At 36.3% G+C, this 20,454-nt stretch overlaps 1 protein-coding gene across 1 annotated transcript in view; it reads left to right on the forward strand.

Annotated features, from left to right (window-relative positions):
- Positions 1 to 20,454, forward strand: part of csmd3 (CUB and Sushi multiple domains 3) — a 414,963-nt gene that overhangs the window by 90,203 nt on the left and 304,306 nt on the right. The window contains exon 4 of the mRNA XM_015380485.1: positions 19,809 to 20,006. Within this exon, the coding sequence (XP_015235971.1) occupies positions 19,809 to 20,006 (198 nt within the window). The remainder of the gene's footprint in view (positions 1 to 19,808; positions 20,007 to 20,454) is intronic.

A 20,454-nucleotide genomic window follows, 5' to 3' on the forward strand; every position in this document is an offset into this window, starting at 1 on the left:
ATTTTTTTTCAGAATTTCTATCTAAATGATCTCTTATGCTGTAATAAAAAAATATTATCTTATCTGTTCTATTACATAGTCTCAATTATTTTTGATATTAACTATTGTCAGGATCCGGGACTTTGCCGACCAGAGGGCGCAGTGGATCCAAGCCTGGGGAGCTTGGACTCAACTTGATCAGCTGTTTGATATTCTGCTGATTAAGGAAGCTCCCTATATAAGCTGTATGTGATTTTCTCTCTGTGCTGGATCGTGTGTCTTACCTGTACCACCATGCCTGTCTGAGCCTTGAACCTGTGATTCTTCTGAGTTCCAATAAATATTGGACTTTTAATCCTCCCCCTGGGTCTGTGAGTCTGCATATGGGCTAGTAAACCATCGCATCATGACACCTACAGTATGTAAATAAAAACTAACATCAAAACGCTTTTGTTGCCCTCGTTTTCTTTTTACTCTTTACTTATTCCTCACAGATATTTACATATGCTTATCATTTTAATATTGTTTTTCTTTTAAGTGAGAGAATAGAAGAAAGCTTGAAAACAAAATAAATGACAATAAGACCAATGAGATGCATACAATATTAAAAAGTATGAAAATAACAAAAATGAAAAGTAAAAGAATTTCAGAACAGAAAAAACTGCAATTGCTAACAATGGCATACTCGGTCAAGGAAAAGTGGCACCCATGTCATACCCTTTAATAACATAATTTTTGTTTTATTTTTGATAAATTAACTGATATTCTGGGAATCTAGAGTTTTTAACAATGTCCTCCCACAAAAAAAGCAAAGGAACAAATAGAAAAATAACAACAACAAAATTAAAAACAAAGGTGTATGGATATAAGACTAAACCGGGCAAAATTTTGCAAAAGATCCAGAGTAATGCACATATGATTTAATGGTTGTGTCTTATTGGAAAATAATTCCTCTCTACAAGCAATATATTATTTTCTTCATAACCAACTGTTGTCATACCTAATGGGTGATGAAAGGCAAGGCTACTTCCAGTTTTTGCACCACTGTTTAACTAATATTTAGCACAACACCAGAGTATTTTGCAGCAATTCTTCGTTGTCTAGATGGATCGATATTTGCTACCAGAATTCCAAATACATGTGGTCTGACCGAGACACATTACAATAAAGATTGTCAAAAAAAAGAAGAAAAAAAACAAACAATCCATTGCATATTATCATGTTTTGATTTGTTATTACATAGTTCATATTTTATCCAGCTGACTAATATTAGCTTTATTAGTTGTGTTATGCTGGGATTTTGTTGTTTCATGCTGTTAATTAGCCAAAGCCTAGTCGCCAAACAAATCGCATGCTGAGTGTGTTCTCACCCCGACTGTTGTGTCAGCTGAGACGTCACCTTGGGAGTTAACTATGGTGGGCCTCCTCCACAACCAGGCATCCATAAAGCATCAAAGACTATCCCTATTACACCAAAAAAACTTTAGAGATCTAAAACATCCTCCTAATGAACATTCCTAAAACAAATGAGGAATGTGCTTTCACAGGCCTTTTTGATTGAACAGAAATGACCATGTTATAAAATGTTAGCTGATAAAGAACTATGTAGTGCAGCAACTTCATTTTTTAACAGAAGCAATAGACAAAAAGACAATATAGGGTAAAACAAAGTTAACTGAAATGAACTTAAATAGCACAATAAGATATTCAGACACAACCAGAGTTGAGAGTAACTGCATTACATAAAAAAGGCATTATAGTAACCGTGAGTGTTTAATTGAAAAAAAATATCTAGCTTCTTACTTTTCACTTGCAGGCTACATTGTCTGAAGTGTCCAAATCAGATTTTGTTTTTTCCCCTAATGCGACCTGTATCTGATCTTTTTATAAGCAACACAGATCAGATTTTTTAAATGCAACTAAGACCACTAAAACTAAGACTATGTGGTCCTAAATTGGATACGTATCTGGTCTTTTCAAATACGACCTGTGTCTGAATGGACAGGTTGCATTGATCTGACCTGAACATCATGAACACAGGTCATTATTCTGCATTTTGCTATGCAGAAGCGGGAAAAAAGACAGCAACTATTTTGGACGATAATGTGGAGAGCAGTCTTGTTTTTGATCTTCTTAAAAATATCGCGTTTTGAAAGTACTAGTTGGAGTTGGACGAAAAATGAACGCATTCCAGCACTACCATCCATCTTTACTTCTTTAAACACAGAGCACACTCTCTAATTGTTATGCCATTTGGTCCTCTACTGCGCATGGGGGACCCTTATGTTGTATGAATGCAGTTCACACAGGAGATGAAATACGAGTCTCACATATTTGGAAATGTGAATGACCACACAAAACATCGGATTTCACAAAAAAACTTTAAGACTTATTATAACTCTATTGATCAATAAGTTCATAAGTGCACTTTCTGTGCTGCATAGGGACTTTTTTACTGCAGGGAAGAGCAGGTGGCTCGGACTAAGGCATATGGGACCTTGATTGACCAAGGGCAGCTGAGATGGAGGCACATATTATGCCGATTGGCTGAGGAGCTGTGACATAAGCGGATGCTCAGTATGCATTGAACACAGAATGAAAGAAGATACAATGGCGCAAGGCCAAAGTTTCATTTATAGTGTTTCTAAAGAAAAATGCTTGCAGAAGTCAAAGACTAAATGCTTCTTTGATTTGCTCATTATGTGTGGGTACAAAGCGTTTATACATACTTCACATAGAAACAGCTCTAATCTAAAGAAGCTCTCCATATCCTCTCAGCGCCAGCAGTGCTGACTGACATCTGGCTCCCTTTATTAACAAGTTTCTTTTTTTTTTATATGATCCGAGAAAGTGTGACCTCTCTTAATTTCTACTCCAAAACATATGCAGAGTTAATTTGCAAAAAAACGATTTCTGCCATTTTGTAAAATAATTCGCTGACATTAGTAAATAACTCTTTGACTAGCAATGTTTCAAAATCCCAAATCATAATTTCTCCAACACCTGTTATGTCTCGTTTAAAACATCATCAAATTTACTGTTTTGTGGCAAACATCTTTAAACACCACATCCGTTTTTCAGCAAATAACGACAACTCCCTTCAACAAATCAACAAAGCACATGTTCATCGCGTGATGCCGCAAGATGGCTGCGCGGGCTCTCAAACAACAGAGCCAAGTGAATTTGAGAGGAAAAACTACAAGCTAAACAAGCTGAATGTTCTTTTTTGATGACGCAGAGGAAGCTATTGTTTTATCCTCGCATTGAATGTTTATTAAAGTACTGTTATATTTTGTATTGAAAAAGCTAAATGCATTGCACTTTTAAAGACATGTTTTGTAATTTGAAAACATGCAAAAATATAAAATACTTCTATGTTTACTGTACTGTTTTGTACAGAGACACTTGACAGTTGAATGTTTATTATAGTGTTGTTATAAAAGCTAAAAGTATTACACCTTTAAAGGAAACATGTTTTTTGATTAAAAACTTTAGAAAGATGAAATACCTCCAAGTTTACTGTTCATTGGCTTTTTAGATGTGAAAAACTTTCGTACTAACATATTTTAATAAAACGATTTTGCTATTATATTACTTGTTCTGAGATGAATTACTTTTATTTATGCCATGAAATGTGCTATAAGTTATATTATATGGCTCTAAATTATTCTATTATTTTTTGCCTTTACTCAAAACAAATGTTGGAGATGTATACTTTTGTCAAAAAGGAAAAGGAACTGTAAAAACAAATTTACAAAGGAGGTATATTATTTGAAATACTCCTTTTTGGTTTTATCGGTCCTTTTATGTTAAACCCAAAATATCCAGCTGTTGAAGGTATTAACAAAAACTAACAATAAGCATAAGAGCAGAAACATTATCCAAGATATTTTAGGTCTTAAAATGTAACTGCATTGCTGGTTCAATGAGGGGCCGGTTACAGTGGTTATATTCATGGATTTACAGACGCAGTTACTTTTTTGAGTAATTGGTAATTGTAGCCAAGTAATTAGTAAACTATAAAAGTTACTGAATGAATATCTTTCCCAATGCTGGACAAGACTCATATTCATCTCTGTTTAGTGACAGCAATAGTTTTTGTTTACTTTTTTAAAGGTCTCTTCTACTTTGTTTCCTTATTTATCAATGGATATTGATCTAGTCTTAAGGACAAACTGTAACATTCTGTCTTTGTGCCAATTTCTTACCTCTTTGTCTTGCTAACTCTTCAGTTTTCAAACTCCCTTGCTGTCTGTCACCATATTTTATGACCACTGTACCCTTTTAGATAGCAGAAATGTTACGACTGGTTTGAGTGTGTGCGTGTGAATGTGTGTGTGTGTGTGTGTGTGTGTGTGTGTGTGTGAATGAGTGTGTGTATGTCTCTGTATGTCAAAGTGCAGCTTTAGCAGAGTGACAGTGATGTCAGACACATAACGATTTCCTATTGGCTGTCAGCCCCAGAGGCCTAACGACCTATTATTGATTTGACCAATTAGCATTCACACCTTTAATTAATACTGAAGTCTGCTGTGTGCATACCAGTGTGGGCATGCACACATACATACATACAGGAGACTTTAAGATGAGGGGCTATAAAAGAGTTAGGAGAAGATGGTAGAGAAATAGATACATTTAAAACTTGAGAAATAAAACAACAGTTTTCCCTTGCTTAGAGACGTTCAAATATTTTAATTGCAAAACAATCCCAATGCGGCCCTCTTAAAGGCATCAGTTTAATGCAAAATGTGTTTTTTCTTGCAAATGTCTGGAACAATGAAAATGTGACTTGTCGGTCTTATGAAATCTAATTGCATTTACATGTTCTAGCCTTGGAAAAATAAAAAATAAAAAGTCAGCCCTGTCAGATCATACAGGACAAAAACAAGCTTGGTCCTTACATTAATCATTATTTTGCATTTCTCTCTTGCCCCTGTCAGCTGTTTCATTCTTCCACAAGCTAATTTTATTTCTTTTCTGTAATTGCATCTCCATTAAACCTATCCCATGATCTAGCAAGACATTGTGTCTCTAACATAACTTCCAATTTATCAACAATGAAAACAGCAACAACAACAAAAAAACAACGCTATGATGTTTTTCAGCCCCGATGGCAACAACCTGTGAACACAAGACAATTAAGAGAGAAGAGGGTAGTGTGTTGTGTTTTTGTTTTTCATTGCATGCATGTGTATGGGTCTAATGAAGTTCTGTTGGCAGGGTGTCTTTGGGGTGGGAGGAGGGGTCTAATGGTTTATTGAACTGCCCCTCAGAGAAACATTGATCACCGTATCAAGGAGCTGTACCCACACAGCCATAGAAACACACTCAAAACACACACTGTCTTCCTTGTATATACACATGCAGTTACATGCACACACTGGCATTGGAGGATTCTCATAGGCAAACTGCTGAAGTTAAAGTAAGGAGCATATAATTGACACCCACATGTTTTTTGTGAGCAGTCAGAGTGCAGCTCATTCAATATAGGAAAACATTACATGGCTATAAGAAACTAAGTATATATTTTTAATGATAATGTTTTAATGAAAATTCAAGTCATAAAAACAGAGATTACTGTGACAACAAGGTTGTTGTCTTCCAAAAAATAATGAACTTGTTTCAGTCGGCCACTTTTTTGTACACCTTTACTTGGCTAAGTTTAATTACATACATATCTCTTATAGAAAGGTTTCCACTACAGTATACCCGTTAAAGTTCAAAGAGATAGACGATCTTTTTTCAATTCCTACATTATATTGATTAATTGATTGATTGATTGACTTTATTGATATCACAGTGGGGAAATTTACTTGTTAAAAGAGAAGAAGAACAAGGTGCCAAAGGAAGGAAAAGGTGCATGGGATATATATACAGTATATACAGTGCGTCCACATATGACAGCGTTTTAGTAGGATTATTGTACAGGGTTATTGCACAGGGTGTTTACTTGGGTATTTGTATAGAGTTATTGCATTGGGTGTCAAATTTGGAGAAACAGGTTATTGCACACAGTATCAAATAGAAATTGCACATTATACATTGCACAACGTATTGCCAGTGTACAGTAGTATTGCATTGTAGAGTCTGATAACAGCAGGTGTGAATGACCTGCTCCTTTTTAAAAAAGGGAGTAAAAGTCTTTCACTAGAGGAGCTGCTTATCTCCTCTACAGTCTGGTGCAGAGGGTGGAAGGTGTTGTCCATAATGGATGTGGCAGCATCCTCCCAGCCACTTCCTCCACTGAGTCCAGAGTACAGCCTAGGACAGAAATGGCCTTTCTCACCAGTTTGCTCATTCTCTTTCTGTTCCGTTCTGCTCTGCCAGGGGGCCAGCAGACAACAACATAGAAATATCATAGAAGGTTTTAATCAGGGTCTGCTCACATCAAAGGACCTCGGAAGGCAGCTCTGGCCCTTCTTATACAAGACGTTGGGGTTATGAGTCCAGTCCAGTTTATCATTGACATGAACACCCAGGTATTTGAGACTCTCCACAGTTTCTGTGTCCTGCCCCTGAATGTTTACAGGGGGGTTGTTTGGGAGGTCTTCCCCTGAAGTTGATCGCCATCTCCTTGGTCTTACTGGTGTTAACATACAGGTAGTTCTTCTCAAACAAGTCCACGAAGTTCCTGATAACCGATCGATACTCCAGCCAGTTACCCTCAGAAACACAGCCTACAATGGCCAAGTCCTCTGAGAACTTCTGGAGATGGCAGCTGTCCGTGATGTAGGTGAAGTCCGCGGTGTAAAGGGTGAAGAGAAATGGAGACAGATCGTTGGCCTGGGGGGCTCCGGTACTGCAGACTGCCACCTCTGACTGACAGCTGTGCAGCTGCATGTACTGAGGGCATCTGATGAGGTAGCTGATGGTCCAGGTAGCAAGATGTCTGTCTACTCCGGTGTCCTCCAGCTTCCCCCTTAGCAGCTCAAGTCTGATGGTGTTTAAAGCACTGAAAAGTCAAAGAACATGAATGAAATGAATAATGAAAGGAAATATCTTATTTGCTCAAGTGATTTCAAATTTGTTTACATACTGACCACTAAAGTAATATACTTTTCTCATTTTATGTTTAGCAGATGATTCTTAATTCATTTTAGCGATACTAAAAGAAAAAAAACAAAAAAAGGGAATTGTAATTTGCTTGTAATATTTATGCAAAAGTTGCACTAAACATTATGAAATTTTTCACTACGGCACTTGTTTTATGTTTTGTTTTTCCATATAGGATTTATTTGGGCAACTGTGACTGTAATACTGATGTCACTGAAAACATTGCTTTGAAGTTTAATGATGGGCAAATTAACAGATGTCATTTTAAAATCTGCATATGATAATTTGACGGAAACTTAGAAACTTGCTGCAAAATGTTTCTGCAGTCCTTATTTGGAACATTTTCTTGTTGATCCAAGGATGATAAACGAACACTCTGAATTAAATCAGAGTGAACTTAGAAATCCCTGACGTCATAAATATTAGTCAAATACATTTGAAATCACATGCACAACTGTAAACAGTCTTTGCCGGTTTTGTAGCGTGCAACACTTGGCTACGTGTTTAAAATGCTAAATATGTCCACTCTAAAGAAGTGAAGAATGTTTTTACCACGACAGTGCTCATGTGACTAACCAAACACAAACATTGGTCTCCTGTGTATGTTCATCTGATTCCTCTCACAAATCAAATGGAAAACAACCAAAACATTAAAAAAAAGCTAAAATAAAAGGCTCTCATTATGACTTGAGTAAACTATGACCAAACACAGCTCTGCCCTAGTCCCTTAGGCGCCAATTAGGTAACCAGCATGCTTTGATGATGATTAAAACACACAAATTATATTGCTGTTATCAAGTTTACAGCTTTACTAAATCGAGCATTCTGGGACAGTTTTGGAACTTGTGTATTAAGTGTTCATGCAATCACATCTGAAGTGCAAGCTTGGAGCAGAAACATGATGATTGTAATAGAAAGAGAAATTGCTGAGTTTAAAGCCAGTTGCTTTAAAGAGTGATCCCTGTTGTGAACTGTTGAGCTAGGGAATGTCATTATTTCTAAATAAACACTGCAGAGGTGTATCATTTTTAGCTTCCAACTGATCTAAAAAAAACTTGAAGACTTAAATCCTATTTCTCTCACAGTTTTAGAATAAAGTCTAAAAAAGTATGTAATGCTGTATGTGTGTTAAGCAAGTTTTTTTATTTTTATTTTAAATATGTATGAATATTTTTTATTAAAATAATTAACGATTCAATATTCTAACCAAAAGTAGAATAAAAAAAAATCCTTAATATAATGGATATTCTAAATAACTGTAATTGAAAACTACAGTACCAGTCCTTAACAATTATTAACTATTTTGATGATCAATTATGAGTTATTAAACAAATTTACCAGCAAATGTGGGAATTCAAACCAGATGGACTTGGGTTTTGTTTAACCACTAGTAAATGTTAAGAAACTCTAATTTATAACTGCAATTAGTAATAATCCATCCTTAATCAAAACACAACACATGTCAAAAGAAGGGTTCAGTGCTAGCCTTTAGAGATAGCATACCTACTATATAAAATAAACAAACACATTCACCTTATCTTTCCTTAAGTTTGTTAAGCACAATTACTACCTGTTACCAGCACTTATTGTGTTCAATACTATTCAGAATACATCACAGAAAACTACCAAAAGGAAAAAAATACAAAAGGATTAGTAGAGTTGATGAATCTGGATAGAAATTATTCTTAGACAATTAAATCATTAGTCAAGTTTCACCTCAATTTCAGCATTGAATAAATATTAATTCAATCAGCAGAAGTTATGAAATAAGAAAACTCAGAGGTAATTTTGAAATGTAGGGTAAATTATGGCGAGACCCCAGCTCCTGGATGCATGATATGCAGCAGTTCTCTATATTAGGCTGTGCACATGCATTGTCACGGCAGAGGGAGAAGGGGATGAGTAGCAGACAAAAAGCTAACAGCTTCTAGCTGGCAGCTTGCTGTCAGATCAGCTAGGAGCACATGGTCATGAAAGGATGGAGAAAAAAAAAATAGAGATAGAAGAAGGTAAAAGGGAATACATTATCAAACTTAGTTGACTGTGAGTGTAGGCTCATTTTCATAAAAAATCATTGATGGAGTTTAAAACCAGCAAAGCATGTTCAGTGATTCAGTTTCAGATCAAAAACAGTTAGTATGGAAGTTCAAAGTATATCTCCTTTGCATAGGACTATCAAAGAGAGGAAAAACCAAGTTTTTACTTGCTTGTGATCTATGTAATGGAATTGTGCACATGGGACATTGGGTGTGAGTGTGTCATGTAGAATTCTTCCGTTTAGCATTGTATAAGCTACTGACTGAAAAAAGTGACCTCCATGTGCCTGTAAAGCACAATATAAACTCGTGGTTAACTCTTTGTCTGAATCCTTATGCCATATACATCTTCTTTGGACAGCAGGCTGATGCTTCAGCAAAGAGGGAAGAGGTAAGATGGTTACCTGTGCTTACTGCTGGTTGGTTGTTTGGCCAAAACAACCAAGTTTAATGCGGTTCAGTCAAAGTCATAAAGCAAACTAATACTACTTCTCCAGTGATCCCCACAGATCGTCTCTACTTGCTCAGGGGTCATGATTTCTGACACTAGTGCTGGTCTGATTCAAGATTCAACACAGCTGTCAGCTCTCCCCTGTTTTCAATCAGTCTTCCCCCTCATTCACCTGTTTATCTGACTCTGACTTACTCTGAGACCAGTCACTTGTGCCAGATTATTATAAGCCATTGGGTAGTTTTATCCAGCATTCCTGTATACCTTTCTTGCCTTCTTACCTGATTCTGACCCGATTCTGCCTCCTGATTCTCTGAGCCTGCCTGAACATTGTCAGACCTGTCATAGCGTGTGTTTGGTTCTCTTACCTGTTTTCTGTGCCCTGATCTCGCTATCGGATTCTCTGCTGGATTATCACTTGATCTAAGATCACCTGGCTTTGACTCTGGACTGGCTCTCGGATTCTGAACTCTGGTATGTCCTCTTGATCATTCTGCCTGTCTCTGCTCTCATGGATCTGACCCAGTGCATTCCCCTGGATCAACGAGTAACTGTCAAAGAAGGCTTCCTCCGAGGAGCCTGGGCCGATTCAGGGATCCTCTGAGGTTCACCAGTGACATCACATGTCAACCGGCATCTTCAGAAACTCTCAAAGTTTGTCCCAAAACACAGAAAAGAAGTTCTTGTTGCTGACTCTGGTAAATCCCTCCCAACCTGCAGCAGTTTTACATTTTAATAAACTGGTTGAATTCTGAGTCTTCCATTTTTTGGTCATTACATCAGGAACAAAGGCATTGCGTTTTGTGCCAAAAAGCTTCTTACTTGTGCATTTGGGAACTCTAGCAGCATACAAATTCCAAGCTTAAACAAGCTTCTTTTTCTAAAGAATGGTGAGGAAGTGGTAGTTGCATAGTGTTGGCCAATGAGGGAGTATTACAGTTCTTACCAGGTAATTCCAAACACATAGAGGTCATTTGAGGTGGGACATGGTGGTGGATGTAATCGACAATCATATTGGAAGTGACCACACACCTCTTACCAAGAAGATGGAAATGTTAACCCACAATTCTATATTTATTTTCAACTACTGTATATGATCTTATTCTTCTTTCGGTCACTTAGTTAAACATGTTATATCTTGATGTTATTGTAGACTGAAAATTTAAACAAAAAAGTTTGTATATACAAAAAGTATAATAAAAATTAGTCTACGACAATCAGAGGAGTTCTCCTTTGGCACTCACAGGATTAGAATTGAATAAGGGGAAGCAGTATATAATTTCTATGCTCCTCTTGTCCAGCACATAGTTCCCTGGCATCTGGTATTAAAATGCAAAACATAATTTACCTTTGTTTCACAATAAATTCAAATATAATATTATTTTGCATTCATCCAAGGCTTATAATTTGCAGAAAAATTGCATACTTTCTTTTGATAACTCTATTTTTCTATTGCTGTATGAATGCATTTCTTTATTTTAATGGGATTTTCTTTTTTCTTTGTTGATGGTAAAGGGTTTTAGATTGATTTTTTTATACATGAGGCTTTATTAATAAAGTTAACCCTCCCTTACCTTTCCATTGTTGTGGTATAAAAATAAATTAGGAGAACATAATGCTCTCTGACAGAATCTCTTTTAGCTGAATCTGTCTTCAGGCCAAATCCTTTGTACTCCTAATATCCCTTTTAGTTGTTTGCATCTCCCAAGCCTCCCCACAGGCAGTCAGTTTTATGCTCAATGGGATTTTGTCTGAAATAAAGTTGGTCGTCACGTCTCCTGCTGTTCCACTTACTCACTGCAGTTTGTGACGAGTGTAGGAGGCTGGAGCTGGGCCAGCAGCTGCGCCAGCTTGTTTTATCACTTGAATTATCTTGCTTGCCCTCTTCCTCTTGGCGGATTTGATGTCCATGAAGAGTCAGTATTCATTACCAATGTCCTCATCAACAATGAATTGAGATCTGTGCTCTGCCCTTTACAGCCTGTGTCCACTTTCAGACTGTGTGTGGATTTTTTCTATCTCCTATCACACTCTTTGATTTGTTGGAAAAAGAGTCCTGAATCGAATATCTGATGTTAGTCGGTCAGTGCAATCGTTTTTATGCTTTCCATTAGTATTTACATTAAGTAGATTTAGTATTAAGATTTCTGATGGGACATTGTCCCTATTTGCAATAACTGATATCTTATTTTGTTGTGTTTCTCTTTCCACTTGGAAGTGCACAGCTTTTTAGAAACTAAAATGACAATATCAATCTGCAAGTGTCATGTTTTTGGTTCTGTCTACTCTAAGTTTTATCGTTGAATTTTCATTGATTTTATTTCCATTTTGAGTTCTACTGTAGTTATTTTTTATTGTATTTGAGTTCTTAGGTATTGCTTGTTTGCCCTCTGTTGCCCTCTCTATTGGTCTCCTTTTCCCTAGCTCCGTTCTAGACTCCTCTTTCCACTCCTGCTCGCAATCTGCTGATTAGCCTGGCCTTTGTCTCCCATATATACCCCTCCTGCTCAGTCACTGTTTGCTGGTTCCTCGTCATTTCTTTACCCTTCTTGTGAGATTGTCTGGTTTTCAGTATTTTTGTGGAATTTGTGGATTATATTTGTGGATTTTTGCTTCTGTTGAACTTTCGGATATTAAATCTGCAAGTAACCACCTTCAGCTTCAGTCTCTGCATTTAGTTCCTCCTCTAAAACCTCCACCCACCATGACAGTAAGCGCAAGTGTTCACCTGTTGTCTTTAAACTAGTGATGGTGAGATAAAGCCTCCTGAGGCATTGAACTGGCAAATTGCTTCAACAATCCCGACATTTCATGAAGCTTCATGTGAACATGTCACCACCTATAGGTGGAAAGCATAACTACAGTAAGTAAGGATCTGTGATTTTTTTCCCCCTAATTGTTTTTCTAGTTTTTTCCCCATTTAAGTTCTTTTGAAATATTAATGAATGGTGTGTACAATAACATCTTTTTAAGGTTTTGGTTTAAAACGGCTTAGAAGAGAATAATCATTTAAGGTACACTTTTTTTTTTAGCAAAATGAAAGGTGTTAGTCATTTTTATTCAAACAGTATATTTTTCCCAAAGTTTATGGTTTTAATGGGGTTGGAAGTTATGTGTTCAACCAATCTTTTGGCTAAATCAGCCAATCTAATTTGGCTGGGTTTTTACCCAATCCAATTTTACACAAACCTGTTACATAAACCTTACATGATCCATATTAATGTGTATAATACAGGTTTATTTGAAATGCATAATCATCATGATTATGTGTAGTAGTAATACAACATAAGTATTGAAAATCCATACTTGAGTGTAGGGCTGCCACCAAGGATTATTTTGTAAACCAAATAATCTATCAAACATTTTTTCGATTAATTGATTAATAATCAGATAGCAAAAGCTTCCTTAAAGAAGACTGTTTTTGAAAAATCAAAGTGAAAAATGATAATAGTGATAAAGCTGCTCAAGGTGGTATACTCTGTGAGCTAAAGGCATGTTTTAGTCTCTATACTCAGTTAATGATTAATTGATTACTAAATTAGTTGACAAATTAATTGATTATTGATTTGTCAACTAATTTAGTAATCAATTAATCATTAACTGGGTTAATTTCAAATAAAGTTTGTTTTATTGGATCAAGGTAACCTGCTCATTATGTAATTCAAATAAGGTAAATCCCTTTATTTATGAGAAAATATTTCTGTTTGTCTACAAATTACTTTATGGCTTAGCATCAAAATTATTACAGACTTGGGTGTCCACCATCCAGACCTCTCATGTCTTATGGCTAAAGTCTATTCTGCATACCAGAACCAAATAGGTAGAAGCAGCTTTTAATTGTTTTTCACTACTAATCTTGAACAGATTCCCAGAAAACTGTTAAAGTGCTGAAGTCATAAATTGCTATTAATTAATATTAAAAACCTACTTGTTAAGGGTGGTGCTTGGGTGGCGCTGACTGTGCTATCTAAACAAGTTAAGTTTGCAGCCTTAATGCTCTGTGATTGGTCATATCTATAATTTTTTTTAAGTTATAGTGGAGGATGTTCTTTTTCTGGGTGGATCATCAAAATAAGTGTTCCTTCTAATTATCAATCATTCTGGTGATTTGTTTATGAAAGGCCGTCCTACGTGCTCGTCCCCATTTGCACTTACCTGTGGTGAGTCTGAAATAGTGGAAAAGATTGCAAATCTTCTTTTGGAAAGTGAGCTTGTATGATAGATGCAAACAGCAACTATTAAAGTGTGCACGCAGAGAAGAGTTTAATAGGCATTCCCTCTTATGAAAAGTTATTCCAGCTTAATGTAATGTGGATTTTATTAACTAAAAAATCAGTTTGAGATCATGTTCCTGTTAAAACGTCTCAAAATGACTGATTATTAGTCATCCTGCTATTCATTTGAGACCAATTTGACCCATTCTGAGGCCATTCTCCTTTTTTTGTCCGTTACCTAATCACTGACTCTACAGCACCATTATTGGTGTGAATTGGTTGAAATGATACACTGCTCTCTCGTTTAAATGTTACATCTTGACACTTCCAAAGATGAGCAGCTGCAATTTCCCTTTTTCTAAGCAATTTTTTGTGCTTTTTTCATGACCAACATCCTTGTCAATTTATGTTGCTGTTAAAAATAAATTTTAAATCTTTAAAAAGTGTCACTGGTGCTACTGCAGTTTCCAGTCAATGGTAACTTTGATCACGATTTGTTCCTGTTATGTTTCTGAAAATCCTAAATCATTACCTTAAACTTCTAACGGTGAGAGTTTACTTTAAATAATAAGGTTCACACTTTTACATTTTTAAATTAATGTTCAAAAAAGATTATTATCACCATTCCTATGTTAAGGGTTATAAAACCTGCTTAAAAAAGGCTGAACAAGGAGTATTTGAGGAAAATTTGGTTTAAATACATAACTATGGTTAAAATGCATAACTGAAAGCCTCCCCAAAAATTATTTTTCATGCTTTCTGTAATAAAACTCAGTTTTTTTGTTTTTTTCAGGTGAGCAAAATTGATTTAAACAACAAAAAAAATATGATGGAAAACTATAGGATTTACCGTTATTAAAAAGAGCATGCCAGGCATTTAAAAGTCTTTATATGCATTCAGCCAATATATTGAATAAATCTAGTTGAACAGCAAGTCAAGAACATAGGTCCATCCTTTTAAAAGTGTCCTAAAACCTCCTACTTTGATGCTGAACTAAGTCTCTTTCTATAATGCTTTCCATAAATCACCCATTTTAAAGATTGTCATGAAATGAATTTCTAAGAAATATTCTTTTAGGGTCTTGTCACTGGAAATGTATATAGATGGTGCCCTGCACAGATTTGTGCTGTGTATTCAAGCATTTCAGCACCTGTTCTGTTCATGTATAAAACACAGTTCATCTTTTATATGAAAAGTACTGCTGACGGAGGTGTAAAACCTCTAGACTCAATGAATCATCCCTCTTATTCTTTGCCACTCCTTCCTGTTTTCTGTTTTGCTCTCTGTCTTCCTTGTCCTTCACTCCCACTCTCCATTTCTCTGGTTTGCCAGATCATCTGTCTCACTAAAAACCCTAAAAATCAGGGGAGCATTTTCAATTTTCCCTCTGGCATTTCATTCTTCAAACCTTCCACAGGGATCCTTCACCATATGGAAGGGGGGAAGCTTAATTCAAGTGCATTTAAGGTCTAGAACTGTATGTATAAAAAGATTTAAAAAAAAAACAACTTTTATCTGTTTTTGATACACTTTTCCACTCATCTAATTGCCCAGGAATCCAAATCTCCATATATCCATCAATTTATTTGTCTGAATTTGAGTCTGGAATTCTAAAAGAGAAAAAAAAACAACAAAGTATTTTATTTTCCTCCTGTATATGCTTCAAATTTTTTCATTAGCATCCTTGTTTTTTGCTTTTTGTCTCATCTCTACTTTACACTGTAATGTGAACTCCACATTAATTGCTTATCTTGGGAGAAATTAAAGATAAATGGTAATGTAGCAAAGGATGAGAGATAAAGTAACTGGTGGAGTTTCTGTTGTGTGATAGTCTGTGGGCATTACATTTGTGAGTGTGAGTGCATCTGCATAAATGACAAATGTAGATAGTACTACAGATGGCCCATAAAAGCAGCAGCTTGTAATGAAACAACTGAGACTGAAATCATGGTTATGGGGAACTGGGGAGAGAGTGAAAAATAAAAAGAGAGGTGGGGATAAATAGGTAGGAAGATAAAGAGGAATTGGTTTTAAAAGAAGTGTAGGTATACGAGAATAAATGAGAGAAGGCAGGTTGTAATAAACAATGAGAAACAAGTATCCACTATTTGAAAACTAAATAATGTAGCCTATGAAACGGCTTGATTCCTAAAGTAAAGTGACAGAGAGGAAAGATAGATTTCTGCTCTAGGAATTACCACTTTTTTTTTTTCTTTTTTTTTACCTCAGGTGAAAATTGGTGGAAAAAACACATGATCATAAGACAAAAAATGATTAGTTACATTTCTTTTTGTTTCAAAATCAGACATATATGTGATGTGTTTTATATAATGCTAGCCAAGCACATAGAATTAACCTGCTGGACCTCCACTGCAGTAGAGTAGAGATGATATCTGACTTTACCCCAGGCTGTGACGGACCCCAATATCAGGCAGGTGTGACTTTCAAAAACAAAGTTGATCTCCCTGCTATTGTCTTAAATCTATGATGACAATAAAGGTGATAAAAATACATTACTGCAATAAATTGAAGCCTTATAATCTTCCAGAATCATTTAAATTAGCAAACCAGCCCTTTATTCAACTGCAAAGTAAAAGCTACACAGTGGAATAAATAATTCAACTGGTAAAGGACAACAGAACAAGATTCTTAATGCCACCACCATCAGTTAGAGATCGGACAAGGAAGCATTCACTCTCGGTAACAATACATCATAATTAAGTAATTGCAAGGGTTGAAAGTTTGCAATCAGTTTAAATATGTATTTATAAACTTTGTTCAGTTTAACTGATTGTTAAGCTTCAATATGGAGGTTGCTTTTTCTGTAAATCTGACTGACAGGGTTAAATGGTTTACTGTATTTAACCTTGGATAAAGTTCAGTGGGTTTAGTTGGCACAGAATTCATTAGGTGTCCTGAATCCGTCCACACTTGTCTTTAAACAGACATTCTTGTTTGCTGTAAAATATCGTGACAATAACCTTTTTATTTGACCCTTTATGAATTTAGCATAGTTTGATGAGCAGACTGACACCCTGGTAGTTCAGCCCCAATGGTCCGATGCCCCTTCTCTCCGTTGAATTAGCAGTTTATAACCATTAACAGCAAAAGACAGCTGTGCAACTTGGGCCAACTTGGGCCTGAGCATGAACTGACAGACAGTATAGACTCTTTCGATATTTTCAATCAATTGGTTTCCTCTGCTGTCAGTTTGGGAACATATGGTCATAAACCCTTAAATCTAGTCTTTGCACTGTATGCACTACACTATGCCAAGAGGATTTTGTATCCCCCTCGATACTAGGCTTCCATCACTGCTGATCCAGAGCCTGTAAATATCCACAGCTTATACAATGTCATTGCACGTGGGAATGTGGGCTGATTGTATCTTTCCCTGGTGTTGGAGTAAATGGGTGATGTTTCTCCTGTAGAGAAAAAGCTTGAAGAAAGGCGGATGGGGGCAAATGAGCCACAAAATACAAGAAAAGTTTATTATAGAGATGATGAAATTGGGGCTAAAAGCAAAATGGCTAAAATGGAAATTCTGTCAATAGCACATTTTAGAAACAAATAGGAATTGGTCATTTCTTGTGTGTACTGTAAGTGCATGTGCTGGTGAAAGTAAATGTGTGCCTGATAGGATACTGAAGAACAAACATTCTGACAATGAGTGGGGCCATGCTGACTTGCTAGATCGATAGGCCAACAGGTCGCGACACTGGGCCAGCCTGACATCCAATCACAATACAACACAGGGGATCGCTACAGTGATGGATGACCCTGTTAGTGTTTGTGTGTGTGTATGTGTGTACCCATGTGCTTGTATCCAAGTATGTCTCATCAGTGTATGTTTCTCTGTCACTGTGTGTGGAGATAAGCAGGGTGGTTGGAGGGATTTCTCTTAGGGTCTTTAGCAAAACCATTTGCCTCTGGCTTTTTTTTTTCTTTTTATCCTCTCTGTGGACTAAACTAAGTATAACTACTAATGAAATGCTTACAGTACATACAGGGGTGTGTGCATGTATTTTTTTACCATCTTATCAATAAAGCTAAAATGTTTCTTTTGTGTAAAAAGATCTAATGAATAATTAAATTATTAGGAAAATTTTGTTTAACATTTTCAGTTTTTACACATTGGAGAGCTGCTTTGGTCAAAACAGTGTTGAGCATTCAAACACACAGATTCACAACATTCCTTCCTCCCTCTCTGTCATTCACACTAAACATTCCATGTTTTACCATCAGTTAAGATTACCAAAGGGATTTATAGAACATCGGCAATAGAATTATGGATGTCAAAAGTCTAATCCATTCTTATAGGTAAAATTTCCAGATAACAAGAGGTGCAAAATGTATCGTTTAAACCATTATATGTTTCTATAAATAGCATTTTGAAAGTCCAGCTATCATAGCCTTCAGAAAGGAGACAGGTTTTGTGTCCGTTTAAGGCGTGCCTATTAAAGCCACAATAAACTAAATATATATACTATGCAATGATGCTAGCTGAACTAATCAAGGCATTACCAGTTATATGTATAGAGCATTAGGATAATTTAATTTGCTCCACAAAACAGGGGGGGGGAGTATATTGTGTCATAATATGATAAAGCATAACAATGAGATAAAATTATGAATATAAGTGAATAATAAAACGATGAATAATAAGTTGGTTCATAAACTAAGTTGGGATTTTCTGGGAGTTTATTCCAGATTACTGGACCATAAAAAGTAAAAGCTGCTTCTCCATGTTTGTTTTTTCACCAGGTAGGCGGAAAAACTTGGCCCAGAAGACCTGAAAGGTCTGGTTGATTGATAGGCTGACAACAAGTATCTACTGTAGTTCGCGATTCTAGCAGAAGTATTTTAAAGTTTTCCTTTCAGTACAGGAAGCCAGTGTAAGGACTTTATAACTAAAGCAATGTGCTTTTCCTTCTTAGTGTTAGTGAGGCTGCAGGCAGCAGTATTCTAGATCAACTGCAGCTATCTGGTCAATTTCCAAAACAAACGGGAAAATACTATTCTCATACTGGTACTTGTACTCGTACTCTTTATGTGTCACCTCATGCTAACCTGGTCATGTGGGCAGGAGTCTCAGTAGAGACTCCAAACCTTCCCTCTCCCCTACAGGCCTCCTCCGGGCCTCTAGGGGCATCCATCTGGGAAAAAAACACCTCAGCTTCTTCTATCGAAGTCAAGGAGAAGCACCTCTACTCTGAGGTTCTCCCAACTGAACGAGCTTAACACGCTATCACTAAAGAAGTGCCCGGTGACCCTGTAGAGAAACCTCATTTTAGCTGTTCTATTTATCCCTCACTCATGAACATATATTCACCCACATTGACCCCTGATAGTTGTAAGAGGGCCTGGTGGGACCAGTATACGGCAGCCTCGCTTCTGTCAGTGAACCCCAGGGCAGCTGTGGCTACATTGCAGCCTGTCACATTCAGTGTGCGAGTGTGTGGGTGAATGACTGAATGATGAGTAAGGCACTTTGGTCAAGTCACCTTGACCAAAGTAAAAATAAAAAATGTCAAAATAAAAAACTTTGTACTGAGCAGGATGATTCTTTTTTTTTTTAAGTCACAGGCCAGTCCTTCATCAAAGACCTTAATGATTCTTAAAGCAGGCCTGATAACCATAAGTTTGCATCAGTGAAATGCAGACTTGAAGCATAGAATAGAGTCTCAAACTTTAAAACGACTGTAGAATGCTGTTTGTAATTTTTTATTTATTTTCCAGTCAGCTTAACTCTAAAGTGAAAAATAAAATTGTGACTTTTCAGTTCCAGGAAAAAAAATAGATTTCAATACGTGGAATTTTTGACTGGTAAATGGAAAAAGTAACTACAGGGGAGAAATTTGTACCAGGTGCTCAAGGATTCAGGAGGGTAAGGAGAAAGAACAGATAATTTTAGCAGGCAATCATCTCTTTGCAAAGAAGTTACATTTTCAACCTACAAATTTTGGTCGAAAATGTAATCTTTTTTTTTTTTTTCTTTTTTTGGTTTGTTGTTAACGCTGAAGCTTAACATATTTTTTTTTTTAGCTAATCATCTGTTTTGTCTTTTTTTACAGAGCTGCACAGTACATCTTGTGGGAATCCAGGTGTTCCACCTAAAGCGGTGCTAAGTAGCAGTGGCCGTTTTGCTGTCGGAGACCGTGTCCAATACAGCTGTGTCCCTGGTTATGTCTTAGATGGTCATGCCACACTGACATGCATAACCAATCCAGCAAACATTGCAGTCTGGGATTTTCCTGCTCCTATCTGTCGAGGTATGAATAAAATATGTATTTTATGTGCATGGAGTATGAAGAGTTTTTACATTCTAAAACCTTGTTCTTTGCTCTTTCAAAATAAAGCCCAATTATTTTGTTTGTACTGTCATAAATATATGATATTCCAATGTGCAAATTTCTTTAAAAAGCATATAGACTATTAAAGCGTTACATTATCTTTTTACAATCATTTATATCTTAATATCTTTGTGCAAAACATGAACGGTTTTAGAACAAAACTCTTCATATATATATATGTATGTGGATATATTCATGTTTGTAAATGTGAGGCTCACAGGAAGACGGACAGACTAGGTCTATGTATGTAAATGTTTTTCAAGGGCAACAGTCTGAAAAATCTCTTTGAGAATCATGAGCATGTGTTTATTTCATCTGTCACCTTCCTGATCAAAGATGTGTGTGGGTGAACGGGATGTATGTGATA

Source organism: Cyprinodon variegatus, unplaced genomic scaffold (assembly GCF_000732505.1).
Source record: "Cyprinodon variegatus isolate N-32 unplaced genomic scaffold, C_variegatus-1.0 Scaffold216, whole genome shotgun sequence".
Lineage (NCBI taxonomy): Eukaryota > Metazoa > Chordata > Actinopteri > Cyprinodontiformes > Cyprinodontidae > Cyprinodon > Cyprinodon variegatus.